Below are 14,246 nucleotides of genomic sequence, written 5' to 3'. Positions count from 1 at the left end.
TAAAGAGAAATGAAACCTTTTTGCATTTATCATAATATTGGCTTTGCATGCTACTATAATTTTGCTAAAAAGTATTAGCCTGATGCTTTTCCATTACCTGTCTGACTCCCTGTGTTCATCTATGAGGGGGCTGCCATATTTATGCAGCAAGAGTCCGTTAGCATTAGAAACTTTAACTGACAGGTTGAGATGGTATAGTCCAGTCAGATTTAGGAACTTTAACTAACAATTACTTTCAAAAACAAACCTCTCAGCAAAACACGATCAATATGACTTTAATGTCCATATTTTAATAAGTAGTTTTTTGGTGTCAGTATCACTTTAAGAAAGGCATATAAACCCTCTTAACAAACTAAGGCACTTTAAGGGGCAGATTTATGAACGGTAGAATTTTGAGCTTCTGTGAATTTTTTTTAATATAATAAATTCGAACTTGAATGGGAGGTTATTTAAGAAAAAACTCAAACGACTAAAACGACCCGAAAACTAGAATCGAATTCCACTAAACTCAAATCAAGTTTTTTTTGCAGGCTATTCACATCTTTAAATGGGTCACTGGACCTCTGCCATTGACTTTTACATGAACTCAATAGGTTTTTAGGTGGCGAATAGTCGAATTTGAGTTGTTCCCAGGGTACAGGTATGATAAATCTCGAATTCGAGTTTGGATTATTCCTAACTCGAATTTGTGAGTTTGAAGTTACAATACGACCCTTAATAAATCTGCCCCTAAGTGTGAGGAGTTTCTCATCAGACCCAAACAACACAAATCCAAAGTAGCCTCTATGTATGAGTTTGTGGGTTGTACCTGTTACAAGTACCTGATATTCCTTGTGCAGTGTTAGTAAGAAAACATTACTCTCTGTAAGCTGTATGGTTGTGAAAGTGTACTTTGCCTGAACCCCCTCACCTAGATGCTCTGCATGACATTTTATGCACAAGCTAATGCCAAGCATGGTGTTACTGCTGGCAGAAAAAACACACATTTGCCCTGATCTGCCCTGTGTTGTATGAGCATTAACAGTAACTGCATCCACCTGTCAGTGCGAATCTTGGCCAAAAATCACACAACAACAACTGTGCATTTTTTAGTCTGAAATATGCCCAGTGTAAGCACTGACAGGTGGATGTAGTTCCTGTTGGTGGGAAAAAACTAGGGGTGTTTTGTTGCTGGGAGACGTGCAGATTTACAGCGAGCAGTAAATGTCCTGTGTGCCATTGCACTTACAACACACCGACAGATTATTCTACACAGGGGGATTCCTTTAATATTCATGTCTGTGTTTGTTTATATGACTAGAGGTAACCGCAATCACAGACTGAAATGAATCAGTGACCTCTCATGGACAAAATGTCCTAAACGTTGGAACAAAGCACCACTCAGTGTTGGGAGTATCATTTAATCAGGAAGAAAAGTCCAGAAAGAAATGTCTTATGTTTATATATATATAGTGTGTATATATATATATATATATATATATATATATATATATATATATATATATATATATATATATATATATATATATATATATATATATATATATGGAAAGAAGATCAGCACTCACTGTAGTTTTGGTGAATTCGTGTTGATTTATTTGTCAAAAATCACATCTTATCTTATCTTGGATCGAGCACCACTGGCTTTACTTTTTGGTTTGTGTGCGGGCACTGTGGGACTTCATATATATATATATATATATATATATATACTGTATATATATATATATATATAGTCGCTGGGAGACTAATCTCCCCCAGTAGCAGCGTGTGCCACTGCCCTTGAGGCAGAACATTAATCATAGTACTCATTGATTTGACACTGATCTGGTGCGAGTCTGGATAATTAGTTTAATGTAAATGCAGTAAAGGAGTTTTTGTGAGACTGAAAGCATATTTTACTGAATTAATGTATAGTGAAGTATAAAGCTGCATTAGAGTCAGTGCAGTACTTTGCTATGGTGCATGGTTTATACAGTGGTCCCCAACCAGTAGCTCGCAAGCAACATGTTGCTCACCAATCCCTTGGATGTTGCTCCCAGTGGCCTCAAAGCAGGTGTTAATTTTTGAATTCCTGGCTTAGAGGCAAGTTTTGGTTGCATACAAACCAGATGTACTGCCAAACAGATTCTCCTGTAGGCTACCAGTCCATATAGGGGCTACCAAACAGCCAATTACATCCCTTATTTGACATCCCCATGGACTTTTTCATGCTTGTGTTGCTCTCCAACTCTTTTTTACATTTAAATGTGGCTCATGAGTAAAAAAGGTTGGGGACCCCTGGTTTATAGGGTAGGCTGCCCCTCTGATGCCACTGCTAATATCCTCAGGTGCTCAATAATGCTCAAAACATACATACCTCCCAACTGTCCCATTTTTAGAGGGACAGTCCCTCTTTTGACAGCTCAACCCGCAGTCCCTCGTTTGTACTGGAAAGTCCCGATTTTCTCTGCACTGAACCGCCAGAAAAAGAAACAAAGTTACTGACTTAATTTGCTTTTGGCAGAGAGACCAGAACAGCCACATCTGCAGATAAGATACTTCTGTAACAATTTTGAAATAAGCTAAATAAATAATTAAAACAATATACGATAACAGGTCTCTTGGGAGAAGTTAGATTCACAGCTTAAAGGGCAATTCACCTTCCTTAGCAAAACTGTAATAACTGAAAAAATACACAGAAATGTGTTCAAACTTTCATAACCTGCCAAATTTTGTAAAATGAACATGCTAATTGGGGGGGGGGGGTGGCCATAAAAAAATTGCTGCACTATGAGTGCCAACTTTTTTGTCCCTCTATGGCAATAACAATACTAATACAAAATTAGTAGCCTTACAGAGCATTTGTTTAATAGATGGGGTCAGTGACCCTTATTTGAAGCTGAAAAGAGTTAGAAGGTGAAGGCAAATAAATTCAAAAAAACTATAAAAAAAAGAATGAAGACCCCATGATGGGGGTACAATGCCCTCATTTGCAATTTCACACAATACAAATGTTTTACCTGCGGCTATTCCAAATCACCCTTATTTTTTCTACAAAAAGAAACGGTAATTAAAATGAGTAACCTATCTGCTTCTAAACCAATCTCTGTGTTACCAAGATAATTCTGGGAACCAATGTGGGTTCCGTGAAAAAGAAAAAAGACTCTTCCAATCTCAGAAACAATGTAATGGGGAATTCAGTGTCATTGCTTTATAAAGTCTCACAGTGATCCTGTCACTTTAGAAACTAATCTTCATAATTTCAACATGAATCCTGAGCTATGAAAGACCTGTTGGTTTTCTCTACTGAAACAATATTTGTATATGAATGTGCCAAAAAGTTCAATTCCTTTCTTTTCTTCATGGTCTGCTGCAGAGCATTCATCTCTTCTGCATGAAGTCTCCTCTCCTCTGATAGAAGTGATGACAGATAAAAGATTTTTTTTTTTTAGCTCAGGAATTTATCTCAAAAGCCACAGACTGTGGAAACAGAGTGTACCGGAGACCAACCAGAACTGGCAATAAGGGTTTTTTGTTTCTTTTTAGTCATAATACACTTGGTTTTAACCCTAACGCTGCCTTCATGGCCAGAAGCAAGGCATGCAACTAAATTGTTAAACAGTAAATACAGAAATGGGTCAGTCCCAACAGACCCCTTCAGTTACATTAAAAATAGAGCACATGTTTTTGCTATTTTTGTTAATATACATGCCATTATACTGAAATTGGATCTTTGATGCTGAATATCCCTTCTCTGAGTGCCCATGGATAAAGAAAAACTTGCTGTTTTGTGATTAAAATAATATACTTTACATAAAATATATAAAGAAAGGGACTGTACAAATTCTTTAGTAAAACTAAAGGTTTTTAGACCGATTTTAGACCGATTTGGCAGCTTATCTGCCCGTGTGTGGGGGATTCCGACGGGTCTCCCTGATCAGGCCAAAAATCTCTTTGTTTTAATCTGATCGTTTGGCTACCCGATATGGCCCTGCGGTGGTTGGGCATATAGGGAAAGATCTGCTCATTGTTGAGGTCGCCAAACAAGCGGATGTTATGGTGTATGGCAGTCCCGGACTGGCAATCTATGGGTTCTGGCAAATGCCAGAGGGGCTGCTATAAGGTGCCATAGAACGTTACTATTTAATGGGCTGGTGGGGGCTTTTTGGGCCTCTGTGTACCTGAAATGCCAGGGCCTATTTTAATTCTCAGTCTGGACCTGGTGTATGGCCACCTTTACTTGTACTGTAATTGGACACCCATATTGTTCTTAAAATATTAAGTCCTGAGAAGTGGAAAAGAAACTGGATTGCTAACTCTATGGGCTGTCTGATCATAGGACAGGCATGTCCAAAGTCTGATCCGCGGGCCAAATGCAGCCCGTTTTCAAATTTAAACCAGACCCCAGCCTCCGTTATGAAATTAATAGTAATGTGCCCCACCAGCACAGTGCGTAAACGGCATTTAGGAAGTGGAGAGGTGGAATCTTTTCTGACTTATTCTCATTTAAACAAGGAATCACGTAGCAGTAATATTTGGGCACATTAGTGAAATGATCGTCTATACTGCTGCCTGTGTGCTGTGTTACCAATAGACACGTCCTGGCATATAGTGACGCGCCACTCTCACATACTTCTTTAGTTTACTGTACTGGCACGTCACTACGTCTATTGACACCTTCAGCCCTAAAGAAGTATGTGAGAGCGGAGCGTCACTACCTACGAGTATGTGTCTATTGCTAACACCTTCAGTGGCGCCTCACTACGTGCCAGTACGTGTCTATTGCTAACAACTTCAGCACACAGGCAACAGTATAGACCAAGTGGCAGATCATTTCACTAACGTGCCCAAATATTACTGCTACGGCTACGCGATTCCTTGCTTAAATGGAAACAGACTCCACTTCTCCACTTCCTAAACGCTGTGTAAGTGTCCATCTCTAGTGAATGATCCTGAGTATTCTGGGGTGAATAAATTCTAAAATCTCAGTGAATACACATGTAATTAGGGATACACGGATTCATATGTTCCTCAATGTTTATTACTTCTGAATAAGATAACTGATAGGGGCAAATTTAATTATGGTCGAATATCGAGGGTTAACTAACCCTCGATATTCGGCTGTCGAAGTTAAATCCTTTGTCTTCGAATCGAGTCGAAGGATTTACCGCAATTCGTTCGATCGAATGATTATATACATTGACTTCAGTAGGTTTTAGGTGGCGAACTAGGGGGTCGAAGTTTTTTTTTTAAAGAGACAGTACTTCGACTATTGAATGGTCGAACGATTTTTAGTTTGAATTGTTCGATTCAAAGTCGTAGTCGAAGGTCGAAGTAGCTCATTCGATGGTCAAAGTAGCCAAAAAAAAAATTCGAAGTTTTTTTTATTCTTTTCCTTCACTTGAGCTAAGTAAATGGGCCCCATAGTGTTATTTTCCTGTTAACATGTCTTGAATTTAGAAGTTTACAGTGAGCATTTAGTAGTTAATAATATGTAATGCAAAGTTTTTTTTTCCAGACAGACTTTTTCTTCATTTTATGACTATGTGGTCTTCAAATATGAAAGGCAGAGTGATTTTGGTAAAAACTTGTTTAGATTTACTTGTGTTCTGCGTGAAGAAATGAAAAGTATGCCATTTGCAATAAAAGTTTCATAAAATAGTTCATTTGCTTTTAATGTTAATGGTTCAAAGAATGTCAGGCTGAATGGTCGGCCGACACACATTTTCAACTCACCAAATCTGACCCTTGTTGAAAAAGTTTGGACATCCCTGTATAGGGTCAAAAAACCACAAGTATAAAACACACCTCGTGTATGAATATGTGTTAGAATGTCTGAGAGGAAATGCTTTTCTTAAAGGCCTTTTGTAAAAAGCAACATGACACATGCACGGCCTAACTTTGCTTCTTTCCTCCAATTAACCACGCGTGACAATCTGCTTATTTGGAATGATATTGGCCACAGCTTTTATTTAATCACTTCCCAACAGTTGTATACATAACAAATGCATGTCAATTAAACATATCAGCCCTTATATGGCTTCAACATGGAATAACAACAATTATCATAACATCACATAACAGTATATATTCATATATAGCCTTAAATGAAAAACCCTGGGTTCCCTGTCAGTCTGCCGTTCCTCAATGCCTTGTCAGCTGGCCGCAATTCCTAGCTCAGCAGACCTGCAGAACACAGTCCAGTTATCACCAATCTGCTGTACTTTTCCAAGTATATAACTTATCCCCTTCCAAGCTTGTGTTAAATATTCCAGTTGTTACCATGGTTACCCACCTCAGGGGTCAACCATACCTTTTATACCATCCCATACCATGAGTATCGCCCTAGCGGACTGACAAGGACCCGCCCTTCGAGCTGTGACTTGTAATTACTTCTTATAATATTTCTTAACCTTAACCTTCCTTCTTTTCTTTAACTAGGGAGGGTGGGTGGGGACCAGTCACTTCTCCTGTAAAATGGCCGCTGACTGACTTTCCTTTTGGCGCCCAAACCTATGCCCACTATAACTCCCCCCCCATTCCTTTGCCCAGTCTATTCTGCCTAACCAATCCCCGCTTAGTAGGCTGGCCTGGTCATGCCGCCCTTCCCCCTATGCTACGCTTGTCTCCAGGGCTCTCTTTCTTTTCTTCTGACTCAGTTTGTAATTTGGCATTTCACTCTTGTTTTGGTTTCTGGCTGTGAATGATGGGAGTTGTAGTACCAATGTTTTGCATTCCTGCTAATTCCCCTATCACATTCTTACAACATACTATACATGCTGGGGGCATTTTCTTCAGGTACCCCTAACTATATTTTTGGAACATGTGAGGAAACCCCGGCCACTTGCAGATAGCGTCAGGTTAGAATCTCAGCACCACAGCATGCAAGGTAGCTCTTCTAATCCCTTTAAATGTATTTTAAAGTGGCAGCAATTTTTTCCCCAAAGCTAAAATGCACACATTTTACCACTGAATAGTTCTCTCATCCTTTAACTCATTACATGCCAGCAAACATAAAGACTCATTTGCATATTCGCTAAAAGGCAAAAGGTAAAATTTGTAGTATTTTCTCCAAAAATAAAAAATCGCTACAACATTGTCAATTTACTAAAATGCGAGAAAGACAAGTTGTGGTGTATCGCTTCGTATTTGCAGGTTTTGGCCAGGTTAAAATGTGCCTCTGTAAAGCTTCCACTATGCACCAAGTTATCAACAGCACAAGGTTCAGCCTAGGTGGTAAATTAGCAGCCAGGATCTGGGCTGGCATTACAAATCTATTGGCAATCTATTTGCTTTTAAATTTGTAAACCTTACTTATTCTGCCTCTAATCCACTCCAAACCTGCCTCCCTGCTCCCCCTTAATCCCAACCATTACCTCTTCAACCTTGCCTCCTAACAAATTTGTGATCTGCACTGCCATCCACGTGTCCTAATAGGGTCCTAACTAAATCCTTTGTCCACCTCTCTCAGACCTCCCCCATGTCATCGACTCCAGCACTAGACATTCTCACATACAATTCCATACCTCCCAACATTTTGTAAATAAAAAGAGGGACAAAAAAGTTGGGCCACGTATAACGCCCATTTTTTGTGGTCACACCCCCTAGTTACCTTGTCCATTTTACAAAATTTAGCAGGTTATGAAAGTTTGAATATATTTCTGTGGTGTTTTTCATTTGTTACAGTTTTGCTAATGAAGGTGAATTGCCCTTTAAGCTGTTTGTCTAACTTTTCCCAAGGGACCTGTCATCTTATATTGTCACAATTTCTTATTTGCTGATCTCAAAATTGTTACAAAAGTATCTTATCTGCTGCTGTGGCTGTTCTCTGCTCTCTGCCAAAAGCCAATTCAGTTAGAAACTTTTTTCTTTTTTTGGCTGTTTAATGCAGAGAAAAACTCCAGTACAAGTGAGGGACTGTGGGTTAAGCAGCTGTCAAAAGAGGGACTGTCCCTCTAAAAATGGGACAGTTGGGAGGTATACAATTCTTTATGGCATACATTCTCTAGCACCATACTGAGGTGAACTTTAAACCACTTAGACATGAAGAATAATTGCATATTAGTAAATATACAGGATGCACTGAATCCCAGATTTCAGATTTAGCTATTTTTAGCAAGATTCCAATTCAGCAAAATCCAAGAGCCAGGCCCAACTGTATAGATCCCAATATATACACCTTTAACAAACTGGCAGAGTTGTTTTTTTAACTGCAGATACCAGGAAGCACGGTGACGTTGGTAGTTGTATAAAAATGGTATTGTGTACACAGCAATGTTTGTGGAACACTTTTGTGGTATACAATGCCTAGCTAGTATCACTCATCACCAATAGGTCGTGAACAGTGGTTATTAAAGCTGCCCCTGCAGGTCTGACACTTGGGGGCACATTTATCAAGTGTCGAATATCGAGGGTTAATAAACCCTCGAAATCGAACCTCAAATTTAAATCCTTCGAATTCGAAGGATTTAGCGTAAATCCTTTGATCGATCGATCGAAGTAAAAATCGTTCGATCGAGCGATAAAATCCTTCGAATCGAACGATTCGAATGATTTATAGCGATCGATCGAAGGATTATTCTTAGATCAAAAAAAGGTTAGGAAAGTGCTGGGGAAGGCCCCCATAGGCTAACATTGTACCTCGGTAGGTTTAAACTGCTGAAGTATGTAGTCGAAGTATTTTTTTAAGAGACAGTACTTCGACTATCGAAGTCAAAGTCAAAGGTCAGAGGTGATAGAAAATCTGCCATCTCTAAACATGCCATAGAATGTCATGAAGGGGTATCACACTTTACATTTCAGATTATTGACAGTCCCAAAACTAATATCAGAGGAGGAGACAAGGATAAGGCTTTGTTAAGGTTAGAGGCCTATTGGATTTTTGAATTAAAGACAATAAATACTAATGGAGGACTTAATCAGGATTGGGAATTGACTTGCTTCTATTGAATTATTGTTTGTACTTTATATATTTCTATGAATTATTATTGATTTAATCTATATATAAATTATGGGCGTTATTCATGAATGTATGTCCGTTATGATTAATTAATATATTTGATTTTTTGAATTTTTTGATTTTTTTGAATTTTTTGGACCTTTTGAAAAATATTTTGAAAACATTTTTTCGCTTTTTGAGGATTCTTTCCCTGATTTTCTAGATTTTCTTCTTTAGTGTTTTGTCCCGTTTATTTAATTAACTATTTAATTAACTATAGATATTATGAATTTATTTAGATTTCAATAGATTGTTATATATATTTTTTGATATGTTTGATATTCTGTAAGCCATATATATGTAATTCAAGATATCAACATGTAACATTGATCAATGGCATTATTTGTATAATTATTGCATTATTTTATGTATTATACACGATAGTGGCACACTTCCTTTTGTTCTGACAGTCCATCATGTGGTTTATCCATGATGGGGTTAATGTTTTTACAAGGGGTGTGGTTCTGGTGGTTTTAAATGTTACCAGAGGTAGTTACAATTTAGCTTTTTGAGGAAGTGGTTTGTCCACGAAACGCGTCAAAGCTATGGAGCTATTTGGCTCATTATGCTCTATTGTCATTTTTTAACAATTTTCAACGACAGTTCAAAGCGTGTAGTAGCCTATTCGATGGTCGAAGTACCCAAAAAAAATACTTCGAAAGTCAAAGTTTTTTTCATTCGAATCCTTGGGGTTTGATGCTTGCCAGTGCAAAATATAAGCAATTAGCATATTTTCCACGCATTTTCATTGGCTTCTTCTAGCTAAAACACATACTAGTAGGCTCTCTGATGTTGACTGTACATGTGTGTGTGCTTGCAATATGGAAATTAATTTGTAAGCTGCACTGGGGGGAGAGATGGATGTGAATGATTAAGTTCCCTTGAACTTGTACTGTATAATATGTTGGTGCTATATTAATTAAGGAAAGTCTGAATACATTTCTGAGCCTCTTTGCTTGCAAGTTTGGTTACATGTCCCTAGGGGTCAACAGCAATAATGTTTGTCTTTCATAAATGAATTTGAGTTGATGAGATCAGCCAGCTACTGTCTATTCCCTGCCATCTGTGACTTCTCTCTCTGTGGGGATCGTGGGAAGGTAGCACAATGAGCAGCATGATCTTCTCACTTCCAGTGCCATCAAAGTTAACTGTGGGGTTAAACTAGGCTAACCAATTATGTGATTTGCCGCATTTTAGCTAATTGGTCTCGAGATTCTTGGGACTTGGGAACTTAGCACCTTTGAGTGATCTGCTTTGTTGGCCGAGGAGTTAGTTAGTTATATATGGCCAGTTGGACTAATGTCCTTTTGATTGGCCAGTGAGGAGATCAGTCAGGTATTCTGAACCCTGTCTACTGTAAAGGGAATTATTACCACTAAAAAAGGATTCCTTTTAAACTGCATGGTTTCTTGCTGCATTTAATTATTTACTGGAATGATTGTACCTCTCTGTTAGAAAACTAAGGGAGTTGTCTGAGTAATATAGATATACATTTCCATGACAGTTCTGGTGGTTTTGCCCCCAGTTGCATTGTGATATGCCAACACAGAAGGAGGACAGGTAAGGTAATGGCAGGTAGGCAATGGCAGGACTTAAAGGAGAAGGAAAGTCTTCTTGCACTTGGGGGTGCCAAATGTAAGGCACCCCCAAGTGATTGTATTTACTTAACTGAAACCCAGGCCGGTGCTCCTATCAGCAGAAAACTGCACAGGCCCGGGGTTCTTCCAGCGAGCACCACAGAGTTTTCCTCTTCCGGATACCTCTTTGTTTGCGCGGATGCACATGCACAGCAGAACGAAAAGCTGAACTTTAACTAAAAAGTTTTTAGTTTTGTTTTTAGAAGAAAGAAGAAGCCGGAAGAGGATCGCTCTGTGGTGCTCGCTGGAATAACCCCAGGCCGGTGCAGTTTTCTGCTGATAGGAGCACCGGCCCGGGGTTTCAGATAAGTAAATACAATCACTTGGGGGTGCCTAACATTTGGCACCCCCAAGTGCTAGAAGACTTTCTTCTCCTATAAGAAAAGGTAAAAGAATCATAGGGGCAAATTCACTAAGATTCAAAGTTGCGCCAGGCGCAACTTCGCCGCACTTCGCCAGGCATAGTTTCGCCAGCGCTCCGCAAATTCACTAAAATCCTACGTTGCGCACAGGGGTAGCGTAAGGTTGCGAAGTTGCGCTAGCGTTGATTCGCTAAGTGAAGCGAAGTTACGCTAGCGAAGGCTAATTTGCATACGGCGCGAAATTCAAATTTCAATGGAGGAATACGTATCAGCACTACAAATGCCTAGAAAACCTTCAAATCATCAAATAAAAATTTTATTTTGCCATACACATGTGCCCACTGTCTAGGTAAGTTGCCATGAGTCAGGAAATGTAGGGGGGAAGGAGGGGAGCCCCAAAAAAAAATTCGATCTTTTTCAGCCTATCACCCATAATGTATGCTCAGGACCTGGGGTTTTCCAGATACCTTAAATCTACCAAAAACATTAAAGTAAACTCAATGAGTCGGTTTTGCTTCTAATAAGGATTAATTATATCTTAATTGGAATCAAGTACAAAGTATTGATTTATTATTACATTGAGAAAGGAAATCATTTAAAAAAAAAATGGAATTATTTGATTATAATGGAGTCTATGGAAGATAGCCTTTCCGTAATTTGGAGCTTTTTTGATAATGAGTTTCCGGATAACAGATCCTATACCTGTACATTAACAATTGTCAATGATTTTAAAATTATTGTAAATCTAGTTGCTGCCGAAAGCAGTGTCCTACATGTCTCTGCACTGAGCATCCTGAAAATATTTACTATAGAAACAATGTAGAGAATCAAAGTCAGCTCTCCTCCAGCCAAAATTCCAATTTCCATGATGATTAACAGACCAGTGAAGAAGAATCATAGAGGTGTGCAATCATTGTGGAACATTGATTTTTGTGTGGAGAACCATCGTTCCAACGGTTCATGTAGTTAAGAACAGCAGAGCAGGTAATACAATAATAATTGACATTTTATACAATGATCATTTATTACTTGTGAAAGATCTTTAATATCAGCCCTTGCATGATTTTCCATATGTATTTGTTAGTATTTACATCTGTTTTCTATTTCGTTTGCTGGCATACCTACATAATACATTGTTAGTCATTGTTATATGTTAAAGCAATTGTTCAGTGTAAAAATAAAAATAGATAGGCTGTGCGAAATAAAAAAAAATGTAATATAGTTAGTTAGGCAAAAATGTAATGTTTAAAGGCTGGAGTGACTGGATGTCTAACATAATATCTAGAACACTATGCAGTTCTCTTGGTTTCCACTGATTGGTTACCAGGCATTAACCAGTCAGAGACTTGAGGGGAGGGGGCACATTTTGGGTCATAACAGTTACTTTTGAATCTGAGCTGCATGCTGAGGATCAATTGCAAACTCACTGAACAGTTAAGTCCCCTTCAAGTCGCTGACTAACTCAAAGTTAAAGAGCTGAAAAAACAAGTAGTGTTATGTTAGACATCCAGTCACTCCAGCCTTTATATTTTACACTTTTGGCTAACTAACTATATTGGAAACATTTATTATTTTGCACACCCGATCTATTTACCTAGTTTTAATTTTTACACTGAACTGTTACTTTAAGGAAAGATCTAATACGCAGGCCAATGTATAACAGGTTTTCCAAAAGTTCAATCTTGCACAATGCTGGACAGGGTGGTCCCCTTCCTTCATTCCATTGCTAGACTGCTGATGGACTCTCCATAGACACTGTGGCTTTGTCTGCTTCCTGTATAAAAAATGGTCTCAACAGTACGTAAGGGGCCAGCCATGAAATTCAGACAAATCAATTCAGTTAATGTGCAAAGGACAAAATAATTGTATATATCTGGGGAATCCAGAAAGGATATGCAACTCTTTTATCTTTGAAGACATTTATTAAAGCTGTAAGGTTTATCAATTAATCCATATGTGTTCAGCTGCTTTTATTGGTTTTATTACTCTACAACAGCTTTGTGTATTGCCACCCAATCACCGTCTCAGGATTGCTGATCTACAAATACAACACTGACAGTAACTCTTCCATGGAAGCATAAAATATGGTGTTTTTACAGTCTTTTTTTAATTTGTAGGTCCCACTGGCTGGCTCCATCGAGAGATGACCATAATCATTGCCCTGGCATCTGTCTCTGTGCTGGCAGTGTTAATAGTTGTCTTCTTCTTTGGATACAGGATATTTGGAGGTATGTTGTGCTTTGTGTGAAACCTTATTTTAATGACAACACCCAAAATAGTATGTAAGCTATATTTAAAGTATGTAAAGCTGTTTCATTGCATTCGCTAGGTAATTTAGGGCTCATTTACAATTGAGGGTTAACTTGAGCTGACTCTAATTAGCTATCATTTACAAAGGGGGCCCAGGTGCAACATACAAAAAAGGTGCAAATCTTCATGTTTTTCCCATAGTGGGCTTTTTGCTTTTGCAATGCCTTCTATTTCTAGGCACAACAATTGACCTCCGTTATGGAAGCCACAATTTTCTACTAGGGAATGTATTGAAGTATTATTGAGTAGCTCTTAAATAGCATTATAGAAGAAGCCACATTTTCCTGTGTGAGCACTGTCAAAAGAATAATGGTAGCTGGTAGTTTGCAGTTGTATATGTATGTTTCAGCATTTGCTTTTTCATTAGCCGTTAGGGTGTTGTGTGGTTTTACGAATAATTATTCATTTTTTATTTTTTACTTAAACCCTAACTTCCTTCTAGGAGACCGTAAGCAAGGTCTTCACAGTATGAATGTGCTGGAGGCTGCCACATCAGAACCATCCCTGGACTTAGACAACCTTAAGTTATTAGAGGTATGGAAATCAGTGTGTGAACTGTTGGTATAAGCGGTGCATCTTTAAAAAATCACTTGTTACATTGCCAAGTCACATAATACTACTTATTGCGTTGCTGCTACTACTGTTCACTGTACCTTCTGACAATTGAATGTTTTATTTTTTTTTGTATTTGTCTGAAATATTAAGAAATGAGTCCTTTAAGTCTTGACGAAGATGTCATTGTTTCAGCTTAACTGACCACAAACTTTCTTTATTAGCTCTTACTGCTTTTTATGTTATTAAACTGCCCGAGTATAATTCTGAAGGAAAAAATATATTAAAAAAAAGCATTTGTCACACATGGTAGCTTTGCACCAGCCTTAAAATTCAAAGGAAGGAAAAGCGGATTTGTTTCTTTCCTCCTGTGCACATGGGGTTCATCATGAAAATGTGCATGGA

The 14,246-nt window shown here is 38.3% G+C and overlaps 1 protein-coding gene across 2 annotated transcripts in view; it reads left to right on the top strand.

Moving 5' to 3' along the window:
* bmpr2.S (bone morphogenetic protein receptor type II S homeolog) overlaps positions 1-14,246 on the top strand; it is an 86,455-nt gene that overhangs the window by 55,866 nt on the left and 16,343 nt on the right. The window contains exons 1-3 of one of the 2 annotated variants that reach the window (XM_041577685.1): positions 6,098-6,367; positions 13,097-13,207; positions 13,732-13,823. In XM_041577685.1, coding sequence (XP_041433619.1) covers positions 13,123-13,207; positions 13,732-13,823 — 177 coding nt within the window. In that variant the 5' untranslated portion in view covers positions 6,098-6,367; positions 13,097-13,122. 2 annotated transcript variants of the gene reach the window in all.

This window comes from Xenopus laevis, chromosome 9_10S (genome assembly GCF_017654675.1).
Source record: "Xenopus laevis strain J_2021 chromosome 9_10S, Xenopus_laevis_v10.1, whole genome shotgun sequence".
Taxonomy (NCBI): Eukaryota; Metazoa; Chordata; class Amphibia; order Anura; family Pipidae; genus Xenopus; species Xenopus laevis.
The sequence above is the reverse complement of the archived record's forward strand: the minus strand, read 5'-3'. Positions and strand labels throughout refer to the sequence as shown.